Source organism: Daphnia pulex, chromosome 10 (genome assembly GCF_021134715.1).
Source record: "Daphnia pulex isolate KAP4 chromosome 10, ASM2113471v1".
Lineage (NCBI taxonomy): Eukaryota > Metazoa > Arthropoda > Branchiopoda > Diplostraca > Daphniidae > Daphnia > Daphnia pulex.
The window spans coordinates 7,055,582-7,078,332 of NC_060026.1; the positions used below are offsets into that span (position 1 = coordinate 7,055,582).

The window sequence follows — 22,751 nt, forward strand, 5'->3', positions numbered from 1 at the left end:
GACTCCAATGTGAGACAAATGGCATTTCTATAAGGGAAAGTGAAAAGATGTTGTGTTCGCGGTCATCTGTGAAACCGGTAAGCAGTATGCAACTCGGCAGCTTTCTCGTTCGATTACGTCAAAGAAACGAAATGCCGTTTCCAGTTGCGCAGCACTGCAAACCACCTGTTGTTTCCAGTTTCCACTCTGAGTAACTGGGAAACTTTTAAAGTATGTATGTCATTTGGTACTAACGCTGAATGATACCGGAACACGTTCCAATCCTGTCACAATATTTGTTTTTCCGCAACTTTCTCCTCAACAGGAACAAAATCAAATGGCCTTCAGTTGTCTATGATGCGAACATCCATAAATGGTACAGGGATTAATTGATTGTAATATTTTGCAACAGTTAAAATATTTCTATAAAATATTTGTTGATTTATAATCAAGCACGCCAAGCAATTTATTCAGAAATAAAAGTTAACGAGGAGTTATTGCCTAATATTTTATAAAATAATCATTTAACAACAAATATTTGAATACATTTAATATGATTAATATTTGTTTAATCGAACGGTGCAGATAGAGATATTATATTTCTACATAAGTGTAGGACTGTTGGTTTCGAGAAAGTATAAGAGGTCTTATACTTTCTCGAAACCAACACAAGACTCTGATTGCTGATGATCGGGTCAAATTTCAATTCATAAATAAAAAACTTTGTGAGTTGAGAAACCTATTGAAATGATCGGTATTTCGCTCACTCTCTATTACCAAACCAGGAAAACAAGTTAGAAAAAGAAAACGAAAAAATTTCGCATATTTTGACATTCCACCAGTCTGGTGCCTGCTGTTTATTAGGAATCCGCGACGACAACAAGATATACACATGATATTTTATATTGTAGGTAAGAAGAGCCAGGTGAAATCAGTCGTACTATATCTTTCACGGGCATAAAACAAAAATAAAAAGCAGGTAGTCGAGTTATGTGTCGATAGTTAAAGGTGTATGTGTATGCAGGTATAGAATGCGATGTCACAACTAAAGTAGGTAGTGGCGATACCTCAAGGCATTCCAATGACTATTTTACTTGGCTAGACCGCTAGTCCACTATCATCACCAATTTTCTTTCAAGATCCGGTTTCTCGTCCTGGAGAAACTCTCAATTTGAAAGGCGCAAATGAGCCCCCCACTCTTCCACCTTGAACAACAACAACAACAAAAAAGCCTGGTCATTCGTGGCCTTGTCCATTGGAAACTATGATGTCGTTAATTGATTTAATATTAATTTTAATCCACTTGATGAGACGACGAGAAGGACAACAAAAAAACCCAAGAAATGTCATTTGGATTCGTCTTATTGATCAGAGGCTCAGTTGTTTTTGTGTTTTCCCCCCTTTCCTTTCTCGTTCCTTCTGCGTCTTTTAATTTTAAATAATCAAATAAAAGAAAACCCAGAAAGGAAAAAAAAACTCTCTCCTTGTGGAATTCCAACGTAAAAGGCCCTTGTAACAGATGGGAAGATGCAAAATGCATTCACGACTCCACGTTATTCACGCGTTCCTCATATGCGTATACTGCGTATGCGTATATATATACACGTAGTAAAATTACACAAGACAAGAGTCTTGATTCCATTTAAGGCGGATCGCGGCCTTGACGGCTACGCTTTCGCCAGCCAAATAGTTCTTTTACCCGCAGGTCTTTTCAAACATGTTTTCATTTCCAGGTTTAAAGGCCAATAGCATAAAGTAGGCTATACTTCATAAATCGCCAATTTCTGAAATTAGATATTATATATGTACGTATATAGTAGCTTCAGCATACACACAAAAAAAGAGAAAACAACGGTAATAGTCCATTCGGCGATGGCAAAAACCGCAGAGGAAAAAAAAAGAAAATAAAAGACGGAGACTAAGTACGGGATGAACAATTTTTATTCAAGAGTCGATTGAGGGGCTGGAGGGGGGCATGTATTACAATCTATTTCTTTCACACGACATACTTTTTTTTGTTTATAATGTAGCACATCTGAATTGGCATTTTTCATCATAAAAAAAAAGAATAAAAAAAAACTATTATGAAAGTGAGAAAGAAGTTGCGGAGTAATTTGCTGATTTGAATTGGTGCAACAATACATATTCAGTCAAATTATTTTGTAAAGAAAATAAAGGAGAGCGACGATTTGAGCAAATGCTGAAATGATGACGTGACGCTACAAAGTCGAATCAGAATTCCATGTCATACAGAATTGGGTGGAAAAACTTAGCAAAAGTGAATGGGTGGCCATTTCCTTTTTAGCAGTGAAATAATACAAATATTCTTAAAAAAAATGATGGAAATAACCCCCCGGAAATGAATTGAAAATTGTGTTGTTGTTTTTTTAACGCCGCTCATCTTCGTACTCACTTGCACACCTTTTGTCGCAGTCACTCAAACATTACAGTCGGAAAGAATAAAATTTTAAAAAATTCAAAAAAAAATTCATTCACACACGATCGAGACGCAGACGCAGATACTATTGATTTTAAATTTATTTAAAAAACGATATCAAAGAGCAAAGAAAAATCCAAATATTGGGAGCGAGGACTTGTCAAAAATGTAAATCTAACGAAATCAATCGGGAGAGGACGAGAATCGCATTGACCTAACGCTTTGAATAAGATAAGATAATTGTAAAAATCGAACGTTAAAGAACACATCCTGCATATTTATAAAAATAGAAATAAACTAAAAAATAAAGGGGGACCAAGCATACATACACTGTGACACAAAGCGCTTTCACATTTTCAAAGTGGAACGAGCCACTTCAAAAAACGGTTTCGCGCCGTTTGATGGAAAATTCAAATGGGAAATCAATCCAGAGGAATTGATGTCTAGGGGGGGATGTACAAAAGTCATGTGATGGGAACGCAAAAATGTCAAAAATATTTTATCCAGATGTGCTTGAAAGAAGTGGAAAGGACCAACATCATGTCATCATATATCCATGAAGTGTTTTTTTTCTTTAAATAAAAAAGGCTTCCCCGGTCCAGTCGTTTGCTGTGCAGAGGAGAGCCCATGTTTGAAGTGGACGTGAAACGTACGAGGATATCAGATGCGTCTTTGAGCAGACATTTCGACAAGCGGAACGGAATACGCGGGTCTACGCACACATACACACGCACACACAAATCACTACTTTCCCAAAAAATTCAAACAAATAGAAAAATGTAGGTAAAACTCTTTTTGCGTTTTTTTTCTTTCTTTTAAGTGTCGACACGTTGAAGAGATAATAACCCGGGAACGAGAAAAAAAGGAGCCCGTACAATTTTTTTGTTTTTTGCGTCATATAATAAAGATAAAATGATGAACTTGCTTTTTTTTCCCCGTCTGGAATGACACGACCTTCGTCTCTTTTCTTTTTTTTCCTACTGTGTCGTTGCTTCTAATTTGTTCCTTAACCGCACCCGCGCGTGAGCAGTTCTAACCCGTGTACTTGCGGATACGCACGACGATAAGACTGAGCGCCAAGAGGGCGAAAATCCAGCTGAAGCTGATGACGATGCCAAAGTAGACTTCGGGCCGCTCAATTCCCCAGCCTCGGCCGAAGACGTTCCTCAGCGACTCAACGGCGTACGTCTGCGGCAGGAAGTAGGAAACGTAACGCAAGTAGACGGGCATGCCCTCCATCGGCCATAGAACACCGCTGAGCAAGAGATTCGGGTAGAAGCTGCCCAGCGAGAGGTGGATGGCGCTGGTCTCTTCGTCGCACAGAGTCGACACCACCAGACCTGAAAGTCAAAAATAAAAATTCGGTTAATTGTTTAGTTTTTAAAAATGAGGCCATTGTTAAATTTACCATAAGACATGCCGCACAATCCCTGAAGGAGAGTGATGAAAACGGCCAGGGCCAGGCTGCCGTGGCAAGCGATGTTGAAAACGAGAAGCATGAACAAGAAGACAAGGGCCGTCTGGCCAATGAGGACAGTAAACTGGTTGACCAGATGAGCCAACATAATTTCAGTCATTTGGACACCTGTGAAAACATTTGCATTTGGTGAAATTGCCTTTTAGAAAAAGAAAAAACAAAAAAACTGGAGAACCCAAAAACATACCGGCCACAATGCTACGGTCGAGGAGTCCAGACTTTCGCTCGTTGATGAACACGGCAGCTGTCAGGGCGACGGCAATAAAATAGACGATACTGCAATAAAGAGAATAAATAACAGTTAGCGCAATGAACACATTTGGAAAATAGACGTCTATTAAAGCGCTAAAGGTAGCGTGGCAAACTTACGTTAGAATAATACCGGGAGCCATAAACTCCGTGAAGGATGGTTTCTTTTCGCCGTAGATGGGATCCAAAAACTGAAAGTTGATTGGAAAACAAAAATTCCCACGCAAGAAAAGAAAAGAAAAAAGAAAGAAAACAAAAAGATTCGTTACAACAGGATAACTTTGAAACCGGTGGTTGATTTGAAACGGCTGGCGGGCTATCCAGGCGAATTACACATACAGAGCACGTAACGAATCAATCCGAGACCAGCGCCCATGAGCTTGTGCTCTAGAATCAAATGTCTCAAACTTTCGAAATTCTATTTACCGTGACGGGGATGCTGGCGGCCGCAGGCTCGTAGGAGCAGGCGGACAAAACGTCTTTGCTGAAGTCTTCAAATGCCTCAATGAGGCGCCGTTGGAGAGTCAGCGAAATCTGTTGATCTGTCGTAAATAGATAAACAAATTAATAATCACACGCAATAAACGACAACAGTAAAAAGAAAGAAAAATATTCAGGAAACGTTACGCACTGGACCAATCCAGGGTGATGGCAATGCGGCTGGCGAGGATCGTTTCATTGTCCGCATGATTGCCATCCGCTTGACGGACGACCAGCTCGTCCGTGAAATTCTGCCCGAAATGGACCACGCCCCACACTTCGCCCCGTTTCGTCGCGTCTATGGCGTCCGATAAACTTTTGAATGGAACCTGCAATACGCACAAGACGTAAAAAATTAATAATGACGTCATGGCCTCGTTAGGAGGATCTAAAACAAAAGGGAAAGTATCGAACCTGGACTATCGTCGTATTGTCTATGAATCGGAGATAGCGACAACTGAACATGGAATACGAACAGTCCGTCGTATAGTTGCAAACGCGGCCCTGACTCGGATCCAGTTCGTCGTTAACAATGGCCATCTTCAGGAAAGAAGGATCTCGGCCGATAGCCAAACAGAAGAGGATGGCTTGAGCGGCCGGCAAAAGGAAAATGAACAAGAACATTCTGCAAAAAAAAAGAAGAAAAATGTTTTAAAAAATTGATCTAGAATGTTGGAATAAAATAAATGTCATTACCCAATGTTGCGGAACGTCTGCATGAAATTCTTGCGGATGAGCGCAGCGCTGCGATGCCACGATGGAATGGCCAATTTGAAAGTGCCGCTGCGGCGCTTGCCAACCGCCCGGCTGCTGGCCGCCGTGCTCCCGCAACTGCTGCTAGTGTCTCCCGCGTTGCTGCTGGAGCTACTGCAGCTGGCCGTGCTCGAGCTGCTTCCATTGGTGCTGCTCCCGCCGTGCTTCAAGTTGAAGAGACCTTCTTTCGTGTCGAAGGTGGCGGTGGCCGAGTCGTCGTTGCCGTGATTGTTGAACGCGTTCATTTGGTTGATGTGCTGCTGCTGGTTGTTGGACGCCTTGTTGCTGTATGTGTGCACCATACTGTCACCAGACGGACTGAAAGTCAATCCAACAATGCCATCCTCATCGGCTACCGGTAGGATGGATTTCGTATTCTTCCAGTATTGGGCTCCAAAAGGAATCTGTTTCCATTCAAAATAATTATTAAATAGAAGAAACAAATGAACGGCCAAAAATGTTATCGACTTACGATTGAAAGTTGCGCTAGAGCTGTGTGATCCTCTTCTTCATCTTGGCTGTTGTGGTGTTGATGTTCGATGTCGGTCGTGATGGCATCCACATTATTGAAAGTCTGGACGTAGGCAGGGTTGTCGTGACCCTCCAGGTCCTGTTGGTGAGCCATATTGGGGTAGCCAGTTTTGCCGTTGGTAATGGTGGCGACGACGGGCGCCGTAGCGTGCTTGACGACGCCATCCTTCATGCACAACTTGAGGAAGACGTCTTCAAGCGTGCTCAATCCGTGCAGAGAAAGCAGGTTGTGGGGCGACTCTTCGGCCAGCAGGTGACCAGAACGCATCAGGCCAATCTAACGAAACCATAACACATCACCAACAAAAATAATGATTATCTCATTCATCAGTATCGCTAGGCCATTGCCAGTTGCAAACATAACAGATGTCTTGATCCGTTAAGTAGTAATGATAACGTCAAATAATAAAAGCGAAGCTAGACTAGTTCTAGACAACAATGAAGACGATTCCAGTCCCAGGAAAAATAGAAAAATAGAGAAAAGTTCAACGAACTTAACCACACACAAGAAAAACGACACAAAACCCTCATGGCCTCAAGATGACGCCCACTGGGCGAGATGCATAATATAATAAGCCTAACACGAAGCTACGGGTTTAGAGCCCACAAAACTACTCCCATGCCCCATTCTTCTACAAGATTTGCTGCCCTATCGTGTGTCCTAGATCAAAAGCCAAGTCTCAAAAGCTGTGAGCCCAAACACAATCCTCCACACTCCTACAACAACTCGGTTACCCCATTTGGGGGTTGACGACTCTTTTTCTTTTCTTCCCCTGGAAAAAATAAGAAAAGAAATTTCCTCCATACAAAAAGACCGAAAGTTCTAGAAGATCTCACCATACCCGTGTCAAGGTAACTAGCCAAGGCGCGCACGCACGGACCGAAAGCATCCATCCACAGTCGAGTCCCACTCCAACAGAAGATGGCTAGAGTTTTTGACCTCTTCGTTATTCGTCGCCCCGCAGCCAAATAGTAAAATAAGGTATTGTTGTACGTTGGTTGATCAACACGTGACCAGCGCCTATACAAATTTGGCGCTAGATTTTTCGCCGATTCACCAAAATTCTGACTATTTGCAGTACATCTTTTATTTAAAAAATGTCTTAAGAAACATTTTATTTTAAAAAATCAGAGACCCCCCTTTCATTTTGTTTCGGTAACGCGCAGAACGCGCGGGCCTTTTAAAAAACAAAACCGCCCGCAGTGACGGAATGGATAGTTCGGGGATAGTTTCTTTCCTTTTTTTATGATGATGATATCCCCACCCGTGTTTGGTTAGATGGTAGAGAAAAGAGGAGGATGAACAAAGAGTGAGGAGGGGGGCTAGCAGTAAATGGCCACAGTACAGCTCAGCAAGTAGTATGCGAGAGGATATTCATAGGTAAATAACTGCTGCCAAGGACTAGTCAGCCAAAATGATTTATGGCTCGTTTGAGAAAGTTGAAAGTGATGTGCATAAAGGCCACAGACAATGTTTTCTATAGGGTCAAAGGGTTTCTCCGATTCCCATTGGCTGTTGGCGCTTACCGTGTGAGCCTGTCTGGCTTCTTCGATGTAATGGGTGGTGATGATGACCGTCCGGCCATGGTCGGTACTCAGACGGACCAAGTGGTTCCAGATGCTGCAGATATCGGCAAAAAAAAACAAACAAACAAACAAAAAAACAAACAATAAATTAAATGAAGACGAAATCAAATAAATCGTTTGCGAACAATCAAATGTCTGAGGGAAAAGAACAAGCGGTCAAAGTGGCACATTCCTGGAGTGGAACATGAGCCCCGAGACTCTACAGCTCGAGGGCCGATGGGATTTCCAAAGCAGATAGGGTAATCTATCGCTATAAAAGAACGGCCCTTTTGTATAATACCGTCCGTCTTCCTTCTTTTTTTCTCAGAATGTCCAACTAATTTGGTCACAATCCATCAAATGTTTGCACGCGACAAAACCGTAATGGAGACGACAAAGGAAAAAAAAAAGGCCACAAACCTTTGGCGGAGCAACGGATCGACTCCGACTGTCGGTTCGTCCAGGATGAGCAGCTCGGGCTCGTGAAACAGAGCGACGGCGAATGAAACGCGTCGCTGTTGGCCGCCGCTGAGCGTTTTGACGTAGCGATGACCGGGCGGCAAATCGAGCAGGTTAAACAGAAACTCCATCTGCGATTTGACGAAGGCGGTCGGCAAATTGTAGATGCGCCCAAAGTACTGCAGCGTCTCTTTGATGGTGAATTCGCCGTAAAGGGCCAATTCCTGCGGCATGTAGCCGACCCGCGGACCGGGGATCCCGCTTTCGACCGAACCCGGCTCTCCACCAAACACCAGCACCTCGCCGCTGTCGAAGCTGCGCCGGCCAACGATGCAGCTGAGTAGAGTCGTCTTACCGCAGCCGCTGGCTCCGAGCAATCCGTATCTACGGAGAAAATCACGCAAAAAAAAATGTTTGAATACAACAAGTCAAATAAATAAAAATAAAAGCCAACGAATAAAGGCAATAAGTTGCCAGACATGTAAACCCAGTCAACCCCTGGACGTTTGGGAAAATGATACGATCGTCGCGGCACACTATAAACATAAATCACGTCGACCCCCTTTCTTCCCCCCGTCGTCCGCACCGCTACGATAATGAGGCAAATCCTTTATTTCTCTGTCTCTCTCAATTGTCTCTTCAATCCGCGCGTAACAAGGAAAACAAAAACGGCTGCCTTTTTCTTTTTCTTATGTGGCACACACCGCCGCCATATTTTTAAAAAAAGAGAGAGACAGAAAGCAAGACGGAAAAGGCGACATCCTTCTTGTTTGAATTCTTCGGCCGTTCTATCAGCGGAGACAATCCCCCCGTCAATTATCCACTCATCAAATTGTCACAAATTCCCAGCAATTGAGGAGGAAAATGAAAGAATGGCCGTCGACACCGATGAAGGCGTTCAAACTGCACGAGAGTGTCACTACCCTCATAATGACATCATAACACTTGTTGCGTCATCACGGGCGGGAAAATAAAAAAATTAGAATGAGGCGACCAACTTACATGGTTCCTTTTTTGACGTTCATGTCGAGTCCGCGCAAGACGGTGGACCGGCGCTTGCCGACGCCATAACTCTTGCAGGCGTTGCGGACGAAAATGGCCTCCGCGATGCCGGCGCTGCCCGCCTCATTGTCGGCGCCGCTGCGGTGAATCGGTGGAGAAGGTGGTGCGGACGTCTTCGGTGCTCCGACGCCGTTCATCATGTCTTCAGACATCCTGTTGAAAGAAAAACCGGCCGAAAAGAAAGACAAACAAAGAAAAAATCCAAGAATTGTTAATCAATTTCTTCGTAATCCAGTACCGTGACAAACAAGAAACAAGCCACAAAACGAATACATTTGATTTCTGATTTCTCCAGAAACTGACGACGACGACCAACGGGCGCACTTTGATGAAACAATCAGCGCACAAACACACTCGACGAGGCGCACCAGACGACTAAGTCCAGCCAGCCAACCCGTCGAGTGTCTTCGGCATTGATTGGGAGAGAGAGAGAGATTTGGGTTGTTGTTGATTTCAAAAGGGGCCACAGATGGAACGAGCGAAAAGAGCGTGAACCTGTCGCCTGGTGGCAGCCTGGCAGCAGCAGCAGCTCGTTCGGGCCCAAAAAAACCAAAGAAAAAAAAATCTCCTGGCAAAGCGCTCAGGTGGGTTTTTGGAGAGAGAGAGAATTTTGTTGGGAGAAGCCGATGAAGAAAGAGAGAAAAGAGAGGCCCTGGCCCCTCCTTCCGACTGTAACCTTGGCCTCAAAACTACAGCGACTACAGAGTGAAGCAGCTAGATGGAAAGAGAGAAAAAAAAGAGAGAAATACAGGCTTATACGGCCAAAACCCCCAAGTTAAAAAACATACAACCAAGAGGCGAGTCCGATTTCACAGCCAACTCGAAAATGCGCTAGACACAAGCCCGGGAGGAGATGGAGAGAAAAAAAATGGAAAAAAACTCAAAGAAGAGATAAGAAGAAGATGGAGGCAGAAAAGAGGATTGGTCCTACGTTGACAGCCTACGATGATGATGACTGCTGCGCCAAGGTAGAAGAACAATCTTCTCGAATTCTTCTCGATATCTTGTCTCTTTTGCTCTCGGTCGATTAATAATTTTTCTGACACTTGTAAAATTCAGTTACGTTCAAAATGTAAAATAATTTAAAAATAAAAAACAAAATAGACGAGGATTGTCACGGGGAACTTCTCGTCTCGTCGTGGGAGAGCAGACTACTGAAAGAGCGTCAAGAATAATGGAGGCGTAAGCGCGCAGCGCGCTAATTGGGTGGAGAAAAAAAAACCGGGGTTGCAATTGCAAAATGAAAGGTGTGAATTAATTAAATTTGGTAAAAGGTGCGACATTGCAAGATTGCAAAGGGGAATTCCGGCGTCTGTTGTTTTTTGTTTGATTGTTTTCTCGGATTAAAGAAAAAGGCGTGACGTCGGCGCAGGGTGTAACTGATGATCTCATCTCGGGTTTTCGTATTCCTAAAGTATAGCCTACTACTAACAAAAAAAAATTGGCCGGATGTGACGTCGGATGTTGTTACCAGGGCCAACAACCCATAGACTTGCGTGAAAAGGATAGGGGGGTTAACACGCTAAGAAAGAAAATAATAAAATTTTTTGAATGGATTGCACGTCAGAAGCGTTTCAGGCACTGGCCTCACCCATTTTATTTTATTTTTTAACATCGGGCGTATGGGACATTAACGTGAAAATTACAGGAATTTCATGTCCTCTAGTAACAAGATAGAAGTCTTAAGAGCTGAAATAAAACCAGGGAAATAAATAGGGAAACATACGGAGGAATGAGGAGGTGAATCAAAGGGCAAAGAGGAGGAGGAACGCCAAGTTTTTAAGGAAAAAAAAAAGGCGAGATAGTAGAGAGAGAGCACACCTGTTAGCCTACGGTTTTTTTTCTCCGTCTACCTTTTGGCTATACGGTCCACACAACAGTTGAAAGAAAAAAAGAGGAAAAAGCGCTCGAGGGTTTTCACTTCATTCAAAAGAGGGCATTATCATTTCATTCACAAGTATGTGTGTGTGTAGCTGTTTTTTGAGTGAATGTGCGTGAGCGTGATTTCGTTCGAAGCGAATATATATAGGAGAGCGAGTCGTAAATCATATCTGATTGGCAGTATGTAGATCTATTACTCTTTTGTTTCTATTCGATATTATATCTAGGCTGACTGGTCGGCAAGCCGGCCAGCTGGCCTGCTTGTATCTCTCTCTCCCAAATGTCTTCCGAGAACACCTACCAACAGGTTGTGTGTGTCGGTTTTTTCTGTCTTGACTGGCCCGGGCATTGATGTTAACGACCCGACAACCGTGAGTCACGAGGGCGACTTGCGGTCCACCAAACAAGAACTAGACACATGGGCCACACGCATAGTCGTTAGTCCGGCTTTTTTTATTTTTTATTTTAGTTTTTAGACAGACAGCGGATCCAATCGATCGAAAAAGCCCAAAACTTCCCCAAAAACCGAACCAAAACATTCCGAAAATGGCGAAAAATTGGGACACCAAGATAAAAAAAAACAGCGCAACTTGCACTTTCCTTCGTAGTATACGACCCGCAATGAATCAGAAGGAGATAGAGAGAGAGCGTGAGTGAACGCCAGGGAAATTCGTTGGAGCAAATCAAGAAATCCAAGCGGATGGATGATGGGCAAGAGAGGTATAAATTTCAACTATGTAGGTATATACATGAACTAATCAAAAAGAAAAGGGAGAAATAAAACTAATGCCTCATCATAAATCCCTCAGAACCCTGTTGGCCGGTCAAGGTTAAAGAAAACATCACTTGAGGATTGTAACAAAAGAGATTGGGAGAAATCAGAGAGAGAGATAACAAAAGAAGAAGAAAAAAACCTTCTAATGTCTTATAGGATACAGGGAAGAAGAAAAAATATAAGAGAGGAGAAAAGGGGCATCATCGCGTCCGTGATGAACTTGGTGGCGGCGTGATGATCGGAAGAGAGCGCCCGGCCAGCCAGCCGCAGTCCCAAGGTCTCGTTTTCTCATTCTGGTGGGGCTCAATTTGGAATTCCAAACATTGCGCGCGTTCGGGGTTCTCTCTCGACTATATCGTCAATTTCTTTTCTCAAGAGAATAAAAAAAAAACGCTTTTGTTTCGCTCTATTATTTCTATATTTACCAACACGGCCGCACCTACGCTATATTCACTATGTCGCCATTTGTGGAACCCAAAGCTCTTAGACGTTAAATAACGTTCAGTTAATTTGTTTTCTTCATTCTTTTGTTCTCCCTCCCATATCTTCGCTGATTGAGCGACCAAGCCAGACAGGCCCCAAAAGAGCCTAGAGGTCGGAAACAGGTTCACATGGGCAGCACATTGTCCGTGAACGCTCGTGAAGTCCGAACAGCATTCCCGTCTTCTGCGTGAGCATATATGACTATAGGGGTGTCCAGATTTTAAATTAAAAAAAAAAATCCAAAAGGGCAACAACTGCAAGAAAAGAAGGAGCTCCTATTTTGTACAGAAATAGAAAAAGAGGCCGAAACGTGGCCGAAATTTATAGACAGAAATTTAGATGCGTCCATTTTGAAGAGGTCCGAAACACAACGACCAACAACGGTCAAAAAAAGAACAAGAAAATTATGCCGGTATTTATTTGGTGTGTTTCGACTTCGTTCTTCTTCTTTTTCCCCCTATAGATGACTTATATAACGGAACCCGAAAATTCACATGGCGAACAGAGCGAATGGGAAAACTACCGCCAGCCATCGCTAGACGACCTGGCGCTGGCTCAGAATATTAACACACACACACACACACACACACACGCCTAGACCAAACAAAGTAACACGCACGAAAAAAAAAACGTTGAATAACTGCCGATGGGAACCTTAGACACCGAATCAAGAAAGAGGGGAAAAAAGGGGTTTACGCTGTGTAATATATTCAGGCGGATGAATAGATATGCGATGGAATTACAACGGAGGAAAAAACCAGCGACAAGACGATGAATGGGGCAGAAAGAAAAAAGTCCTAGAGGGCCGGTGAATTTTTCTCGGTTGTTTGTGTTTGTTTTGCTCTTTTCCCAGAAAGAATCTCGGCTCGTTCGACATTCAGGAACGCGTGATTATTAGACGAGCGGGATTTTACTAGTAATATCTTCTAAGAAGGCCTTACGGCTCGTGTAAATGTAGAGTAGGGCTGATTTTTTCTTTCAAAAAGGCCGGGTCCATCTTTCAAAGTCAAACTTACACACGAGATTCACAGTTACCGACTTACTGGCACATTCCAATCATTCACACTACATCAAGCGCCGTTCTCACCAAATTTACGAATGAAATTCAAACAGAAAAGATAGCCGGTCTCTGCTTTTAACTGCCAAATACTAAAATAACCCGATAGCCGCCAGCAGCAGCACAAACCACATTCAAAGAAAATGGAAAAAAGAATAATAATAATAAAAAAAAAAGACAAAAATACAGCGTGAAACGGGCGAGGAGAAAACTGCTCATTAAATAGTGAAGCAGACGCGGTAAACTTTCGCGCCAAAGTGTTCCATCGAACGAAAACCGCTACTAGCTACGGCAACTTTGGGTTAACGCAGACACAGCGGCGGCTAACCCTATTTTATTTTATTTTTCGTTCCACAAACAAAACAAAAAAAAACAAAAGTTCCCGACCGTCTCTGAGCTCTCTCAAATCAAAAACTTTTATGTATAACTGACCAGTGGCCACTGCCCTAACACCTGTTGGGCCGACTGGTTATAAGACGAGCCCCAAAAACTTAATAGCCCGCCCGCAAGTATAGCTCGGGAGAAGAAAAAAAAAAGAGAATAAGGTATAAAGAAAAACCTTCTCTTTCCAATCGGTTACACAGTGCAAATTTCTCTTTGGCCTATTTTGGCTAATTCTTTTGTTCTTCGGTCTTGTCATTGCCTCATTTGGCGAAACGATTACATGACCCTATCGGGCACCGTTCGGTCAATCGCTGATTACACGCAGAGGGTAATAATATCCGATACCGCTAGTCCATCACACTATCCCTGTTTGTGTTGTTTGACGTCACGGGCCAGACTGTACGTCGGACTGCTACGTCACCGGTCCCGTTTGGTTTGCACAATAGCCTACCTTTTACACGAGTTCGTTACGTATGTAGGATACCGTCCGTCTGAGCCCGCGAGGTGAATGGATGACGTGAAAGCGCGTGATTCACGTGAACTAAACTCCCGCAAACTCGTCCGTTTCAAGCGGCGGCGGCGGCGACGAGCATTCCCAAAATCACACGACACATATCACTGACAAGCTGACAAGCGAATCTCACGCATCACGTCGAAAACTCCCCCACAAAGCAAATGATTATTAAACAATAAAAAAAAAACTAATAAAAAAAAGGACGACCATCGAAAGAAGAAGAAGAAAAAACCGGACCGGTTTCTCTCGAATTCGGATCGATGATGAATGACCGGATTGCTGACGGTCCAAACACAGTCACTGCCTGCACATTTCACTATTTCTATAATCTACTACACCGCAACAAAGCCATCAAAAGAGAGGACAAGTGAAGCGGTCGGCCGGAAAGTCCAGCCCAGTCGAGAAAAAATTCAATATCGAAATTTTCACTGTGTGGTAGTACATGTATACGTGCGTGTATACTTGGTCAAATCTCTCTCTCTCTCTCTCTCTCTCTGACGGTCACTATATCGTGCTTAGGTCCGGTTTCGTTTCGCTCGGCAACATCGTCCCCGGATGCGAACGGAAATTTGACCAAAATCCGCAATGAATGGCACAACAACGAACCAAAAAAAGGGGGGCAACCAGTTGGCGGGCGGTGGGGAGAGGACTGATATTGTGAACGTGAATTAGCAGAGAGAAAAGGGAACACACACATGTATAAGCTTGGGCTGGCAAGCACGCAAGACAATCGCCAATAGCTATAGGTTACGATTTTTACTTTTATCGACTTTCCAAAATCCCATCGACGAGAGTTTGGCGAGCTCCCGCACGCGTGTCGTGCCTACCGTGTGTTTACAATGTTGACAAGCGTAAATGCTCTTGTGTGTTTTGTATAAGAGAACACGCGATTATACGTTTGTGTGGTGCCTTACCCTTCTCGCATTACACGGGGATATTTTTCCAGTCGACTGGCCCGTCAATATTATCCCAACCCAATGATCTCCCTCGTTCGATTCGTTTCAGCGGGTCGAATATGAAAAAAATAAATAAATAAAAGGAACGGCGGATTATTGGCAGAGGCCGGAACCGAGCCCTTCAGGGTTTTTTGTTTGTGTTTGTTGTTGGTCGTTTCTTTTTTTTAACTAGTGCCATGTGTATACCACAAAACGGGATTCATGCGTCACGGGACACGGCCCAAGCTGCAACACACACACACCTCTTCCATAAAATAAGCTTCCCAAAAATAATGATAATAACTTTTCGAAACATTGGAAAAAAAAGAAAACCTTATTGGACAATTAAGAAGAGAACAAGAACAGGACTGTAAGATGCCCATGACTACAAGAGCCCACAAGGCCAGCCGTTCTATTAAAACAGACCAGCAAGCACAGATATACTTGCATAGCTCCCTTCAAAACTGAAAAAAAAAGAAAACGAAAGGGAAAACGACTGGCCAGACAAGTGAGTGTGCTACATGAGAGATCAAGAGAGTCTGGAAAAGTAAAAAGATTTGACCAGTCGAAAAAATTCCTTCGTTTATTCTTACCTTGCGCGAATCGCTGGCGAATCGTCCGTCATCTTTATTAGCATATCACACACACTTTACTCCTTCAGACAAGACGCGGAGCACAGAAAAAAATAGGGTTTGTTTTGTTGATCGTCTGTGTTAAGCGAACGAAAGATAGCCAGCAACCAAATAATCTCCACCAAAAAGTTAAAAAAAAATATATAAAAAAGCTCGATTGTGTTTCGTTTTTTCCTGCCCGCTAGGAGAGTCTTGCCCTACTTTGATGACCAACTTGGCTCTCCTTTTTTGAAAAAGAAACGAGAAAAATAAATAGCTAAAGCTTCACCAAAAGCTGAGAGAGCGAGTATAGTATAGTATACGAGTTTCGGTTGTTGTCTGTGTGTGTTTTCCACACACGCGGGGCCTTGAATCGCTCGTTGGACGCAACACTTATGGGCACCCGCTTATGGCCCCAAACGGCGCAACCCTTTTCTCTCGTTTCTTTTTTTCTTCTTCTCTTGACTCGCCATATAAAGGATAGGACAAACGTTTCCACCATAAGATATACCTACACTCTTTTTTTTTCCCTACGCCGAGTCAAAACTAATAAAACAAAACGAAAACTAACCAGGGGAAAAAATTTGGAAATCGTAAAAATAAAAAATAAATTTGTGTTTTCCATGGCTCACACAGGTAGGTAGAGCAAAGAGACATTCCTACGGATCATTGATTGTTCGTTTCCGGAACGCCATATACACATTGACAATTTCCACATTTTTGTATCTAAATCAAATAAAACCCGAAGAATAAAACGACAAAAAATCTGACGGATGGCTTGTTATTTGCCTTTTCATTGCGACAGACCTACTACATCGAAAGAAAAAAGAAAAAAACAACAAAATCCAAAGTGAAAAGGAATCGCAGAAAATAAAAAGCAAACACACATGGGAGGAATTTAGAAAAGAACCTGTTTGCCAAGCCAAACCGGCGAGTCTTTCAACATTGAGGTCAATAGAGTTGGCTGGGTTTTTTTTTTTTTTTTTTAGCAGCGACAGCCCAGCCTAAAAGAACTTTGGACGATGGTATACGTAGGAGGAGGACGATGGAAGGGGGGCAAGACAAGCGCCGAGAGAAATTTCTCACTTTTACTTTCAACCAGCCAACGTCCAAAATAACACGCACACACACGGGGCCGGCAGCAGCTACACTCAACGGCCATATCCTATACTATATACTAGCTATAAGCTGCAGCGTCAAAAGAAGCTTTTGAAATGCGCGCCGGAAAATTCCCAAAAAAAAGAAAGAAAAGACGGATAGGTGAGTATACAAGAGAAAAGCAAGAGAATATGAGAAGTCTAAAGAAGAAGAAGAAGTAAAATATTTGGGAGAGAAAAGAGCTTATTTACTATTGGACGCGTGCATCTATTTACCTATTCTAGACTCGATTCTGTCCGAAAGAAGACGAAGAGGAGTGCGATGCGGTGCGATGAATAAAGAATAGAAGGACCGAGAAAAAGAAGAAAAACAAAAAAAGAAAAAGAAACAGAAAAAAAAAGAAAGGAAAAGGGAAAACTTTCGCTTTTCTTGTACCTGTACCTGTGTGTGTGTCTTGTGTGTATGTGACCGTGTCTGTATCGCTGTTAGCAGATACACGCCAGAAGCCAAACCCCTCTCTCTTTCATCTATATATTTATGCTATCTGCTATTCTACCTGGGTCCAGTCTAACCCGGCTTAAGCCTGCCCAGACCTACTAGGCCGTGTGGGGGCAATTTGGTATTGAGCAGATGAACCGTTCCAACCTTCATAAAAATGTTTAAGAGAGAAAAAGTACATTTTTGAGGGAAAAGGGCCCCCAAAAAAGCACTTGTTTCACACACACACACAGATGGCCGAAATGGACAATAAGGGCACGGAGGGGCTCTCTTCAAAACTATTGGCTTGCAAGGGAGAAAACGAAGGCAATCATATAGACATGTATACCTTTCGCTTTTCATTTCTTTCCCTTTTTTTTTACTGTTTGGAGGGGTAAAACTTATTTTGATAGTCTTTATGAGACGGTTGGTATGTGCCGCCCGTTACCACACACACAAATATATATATAAGCCGGGAAAAAATAGCCGCACCCTTAAACCCTCCCCGATGGTTTTTTTTTTACTCGACACACTCTTGGGAACTGATTACAAAATTCTCTCTCCCACGCAAATATTACGGCACAATAATAATAACAACAGTGATGCATCGATTTAGAAACCCGAGAGTTTGAAAAATCTAAAGAAAAACGGTAATGATGAGAAAGACTTACATTTTGTTGTAGAGTAATTGGCACGGAATTCGCCGCTCTCTTGTTTTTCGGGCAGGATTCAAAGGGGGTTGCCGCCCGCCAATCAAATGATCGCGACGCCGACGCTCGACGTCGTCGTTGTTCCCACACTCGAGCTCCAAATGAAACAAAACACTGGGCGGTCCAAATGGTTGGCTTTTTAAAACCCCAAAAGTTGTTCCGTCTTATTTCTTTTTCCCTCCTGTTGATTTTTTGATCGAATGGAAACCGGCAATTTGGGTTGATCCAATTCTAGAATTTCTGCTTGTCAAAAAAGGAAACCAAAAGAAAAAAAGAACGATTAATCAATCAAGTTTGTCAAAATAATCAAACACAAAATTCAGAAATCAAAATGTGTTTTTATTTTTTAAACCAGCGACTCGTGTAGAGAGTTTCGTGAAAGGGAGAGTGAGACAACTCCTGACATGACTTGGATATCGAACGCGAGGGAAACGCACAAGAAAAAGGTTTGTCTTCAAGTGAGTCGAATGAGCAAGTGAAATCATGCGCGACACGGATCCGTTTCGTTCTCGTTCATTCTCTCTCTCTCTTTTTTTTTTTACTCTGTGACTTGTCTCCTATATTCTTTCTTTCCTTTTGGCATGACAGCTTATGTAAGCATTGCCGCTGACGGCGAGACGCTGTCCGCCGGTTGAAATCACCTTAAAAGCCATCGTCGTTTTCCCCTCTTAAAGAAATAAAACACAACGGCCATGAACTGATCCCGGACTGCTGAGTCATGTGCACAACGCCGTACCACCACAGTCCACATTGGCAGTGCACACATGTCCTCGTTTTCTATTTTTTCGTGTGTGCCCACTTTTTTTATCTTTTTTTTTTTCTAATGAAAATTGAAAGATCTCAAACGGCAGGGAGTCCCGTCACTTAAACACCCAAAATTAGCACACAACGATTCATCATGGGGGGAAGGAAAAAAAACAACCATGGGACATTGAAAAAGTATTCCAAATTATTTGTGGGGTAGGTCAGGACAACCCATCTCCAAAGGTTATTTTCGTTTTTTTTTTGTTCACCTGACTGAATAAAGCCGAGAACCCCAACCGTTTTTCCGACCCTTTTTACTTTCTTTCCTACTCTCGGCAAATATATACTAGACGATAACAACAACAACTCAAACGCTGGGCAAAAAATAAAAACGGAAAGAGGGTGGAAGTGTCCGAACGGGGTCACGCGACCTGACAGACGCGCCACATAAAATGAAAAGTAAAAAGAAAAAAGAAAATGAAAGAAGAAATATCCCCCCTTTTTTTCTCTCGTCTCTTTTTACTTTTATTTTGTGTGCCTATTTCCATCTCTCTCTCTCTCTCTGACCGAGAGCTCTTCGACCTGAATAACAGTTCGCCATTCAACTCAACTTAGCAAGGGAAAGTTCTGGCGCTGCTTATCTTCATTCCTTCGCTTTCGTCGGCTGGAAAGGTAAAAAAAAGGAAGAAGTAAGAAACAATAAGACGAAGAAGAAGAAGAAGAGATGCTCAAACGATTCCCCATCGCGAATCAATGCGCGTCCTCAACAATCCGGCTGCCGTATCAAAAGACATCGATGCTGACAAAAGAAAAGAGAAAAGAGTAGTCGAACATCCCTGGCAGAAAACGTTGTCTGCTGTACAGCGCTACACAACACAACAAACGAGAGAAAAACAGAAGGAAAGAAAAGAAAAAGAAGCGAAACAAAGTCGAAGCAAAAGAATGAGAAAAAAAAGAGAGAAGCAAAAGAAACACGCGCATTAGATTCTCCCGGTAAGATTGCGAGATGCTCGCCAGCCAAATCCACGACACGGAAAACGAGTTTGGAAAGTGAAACGCGCGCGTTGCCTTTTTTCTGTGTGGGTAAGATTTTTTTAATATTTCTTCTTTTTTTGTAGTCCTCGGCCAGTAGTTATTAGGCAAGTTATTAGCAAGTCAGCGGAGCCAATCTGGTGGGCCTCTAGGGGATGTAAATACATCTACACTAAATATAATCTACTTGACGCAACTCTTTTTTTATTTTGACTCGGTGAAAATGGAGGGAAGAATAAAAAGAAAACATTTGAATGAATTGAAAAGTTAGTCAAAAGAAATAGATACTAATCAATCCCGCCACCGACTAATCAAACTGGCCATCCAACCATCCAACCCGACTTGCAGTGAGCTAGGACCTCGATGGAAAACCATGGCACCACAAAGCTATTCAATTGCTGATGCCATTAGCCACAAGGAAAACGTGAAGAAGAAACTGGAAGAATACAACAGAAAATACAGTCGGCCGCGCCGTGAGCTAAACAATGCGAAAGGAGAAATTTCGGCCACCGTCGAAAAACCGAACCATACCAAATTAACCAACAAAAATAAGGAGGCAGTTTTCGTGAAAATAAAATCCCTTTTTTTTTTAAACAAACACACAGAAAAAAAAACTAAAAATAACGAAACCAGGTGCGGCAGTGAGAAAGAGGGCAAGTACTTTTTGGAAATCCGAATCCCGAATCAAAATTATACAATCGAAATAAAAAAATATCCTTGAAATAGATTTGAACTCGGCGGGGGAAAAAAAGGCAAACTTGACAACCACTTTCGCAAAATTCTAAATTTGGGTAACTAGATTATTATTTTTTTGTCACGACGAGTTTCGACTGCGCGTATATAATATTGATCGTTTTTAATCCAAAAGATTGGCGACAGATATTGACCCGATTGTCTTATAACGTCAAAAAAAAAAAAGTAGCGACTACGACCCTTGCGCTTTCTCTCTCTCTTTCGGCGGGTTGAGTTGCCCAAGAAGATCGATGTGACAAGATAAAAAAGATACACTCGGTGTCGGCCACCAAGGAATTCCGTTACCAAGATATTCACGCAGTTGGCTAAACAATCAGCAATTCCCTCGATTACCAAGTGCGGCATTACCGAACGCGGTGACGTCTCTAAGCTACACAAGAAAAGAAAAAAAAAACCCATAGGAGACGAATGAATGTCGTCATTGTCTGTGGTTGGTATCAAACACACCGGCTATACATCGAAAAAGAACGCCCAAAAAGGAGATTCATTGCAAAAGTGCCTATGCATCGCCCTGCTCCTAACACCTGTTGGGGGCTCGTTGGAAGAAAGCGAAAGAATCGAGTGAGGAGAAGTAAGTAGTAGTAGAGACGAAAAAGAGAAGAAACACGCAGAGAGATACGGCGGCGGCGGGACCCGAACCAGTGCTACGAGGCAGCCTGAAGTAGGTTAACAGCCTCCGAATAGAAAGAGAGACCGAGAGAGGGAGAAAAGACATAACACATACGCTAGAAACCCAACAACAACAAAACAGAGAGAGAGAGAGAGAGAGGAGGAGAACGAGAATGTGTAGCGCATATAAGAGGACAGGGTTACTCCCATCCGTGACGGTTGCGACCGACAAGAATCGCATCACAGCGTGAACGAACTAGATGAAACAACCCAAAACTCGTTTTATCACTCTACATTTCAATGTTTCTATTTGAGATTTAGTTCTTTCTGAGAAATCAATGATTCTAAACGGGACATTCTAACATGACTAACAACGAGTCCCGACGTCCAATGACTTTGGATACCTTCAATTTCATTCTTTTTTTTTTTTGCGGCTAACATCCAATTCATGCTAAAAAGGAAAGAGATAATTAAAAAATTGCCAAAGAGAGAGAGAGAAAAAAAAGCGGGCCAAACATCGAACAGCAACGTCGGTTAGTCTAGAAACATCCGGCAGAGAGAGAGAGAGAAATAAGTCCGCGCCACTTTCTAAAATTTTTGATCAAGGGTAATTCCATCGGCGAGCTGTGTTGGGAAACCGAAAACCCATACAACTATATACAGAGAGCCAAAGAGAGGAAAGCAGAAGAAGACTCCACAGAGAGGAGAGAAGAGAGAAAATCCGAGACTCTCCACCCTTTTAATTTGCCTCTTTTCTCTCTTCTCTTCTCTTCTCTCTCTCCCCACATTGGACATGGATTTCGAGAAAACCGGATGGCACACGGAAAGAAAAAATAGCAGCCGATGATGTTACAATTTTGTTTTGTTTTTTTCAATCTGACGCCAAATTTTTAAATTCCCCGCGCTCAATTCGGTGTTGAATTTGGGGGGGGGGGGGGGGGGGAACTATTCCGTCCTGCTGTTTTTCTGGTGGTTGGGGAAAAAATCCATTGGATGAATGGGGGGTGCTGGGGGTTTGATTTGTTTAAAGACGCAATAACGGCGGTAGCAACCTGTGTTGTGTTGGCTGTGTGGGTGTATGTATGTGTGTGGTTGAGAGAGCGGGGGTAACGATCATTACCTGAGTGAGACACGGCACGACACAAGAGAGACTAAGGCACACTGGCACACGCGGACGCGCACACACAACCAGACGAGGCTGCGAACAGGTAAGTTCGGTGGCTTTGGCGATTCAACTAAGACTCCACCACTCCAGTCGTCTTCCTTTTATCAAAAAGCCCAGTCGACTAGTCGAGTCTCTCTGCCCAGTTTTTGAGCTGGAAGCCTCTCGCCACCTCTTCCAACACCCTCTCGCCACTCGGGGAGGTATATACACATAGGTAGGAGATAGCTTATACAGCCCAAAAAGCCGCCCGCTCTACCACCAGAGGCGGGGCTTCGGCTCGGTCCCGAACCAATCCAGTGAGACTAGAAGAATTTTCGGTTCCAGGGGCTTCTCTTTCTCTCTCTCACTAAAAGACTGCTGCACTGCTAGTCGAGTCCTCTCGTTGACAAAAGTGATGGTGAGTATTTCGGGGGATTTTTCTTTTTTTTTTGTTTAATTTATTTTTTAAATTTCAAGGGAGTTGGGTTTTTTCCCCCTCTTTTTTGGTGGGGGGGGGGATTTTGTTGTCTTCATTTCGAAATGAATAAATG

At 43.0% G+C, this 22,751-nt stretch overlaps 1 protein-coding gene across 4 annotated transcripts; it reads right to left on the minus strand.

The window, feature by feature from the left end:
• Positions 1–1,902: 1,902 nt before the first annotated feature.
• LOC124206181 (ABC transporter G family member 20-like) lies at positions 1,903–22,314 on the minus strand. 4 transcript variants are annotated; one of them, XM_046603880.1, is made up of 14 exons: positions 22,177–22,314; positions 17,880–18,158; positions 8,934–9,146; positions 7,893–8,315; positions 7,434–7,527; positions 5,848–6,183; positions 5,319–5,779; positions 5,037–5,247; positions 4,774–4,951; positions 4,569–4,684; positions 4,263–4,333; positions 4,081–4,169; positions 3,825–4,001; positions 1,903–3,756 (listed from the first exon to the last, which is right to left on the minus strand). In XM_046603880.1, coding segments are annotated over exons 2-14 (2,679 nt in total). In that variant the 5' UTR covers positions 17,882–18,158; positions 22,177–22,314; the 3' UTR covers positions 1,903–3,448. The 4 variants fall into 4 exon arrangements, with proteins under 4 accessions (XP_046459836.1, XP_046459839.1, XP_046459837.1 ...); XM_046603883.1 differs by lacking the exons at positions 17,880–18,158; positions 22,177–22,314 and adding an exon at positions 9,925–10,144; XM_046603881.1 differs by lacking the exons at positions 17,880–18,158; positions 22,177–22,314 and adding an exon at positions 9,267–9,544.
• Positions 22,315–22,751: the final 437 nt, after the last annotated feature.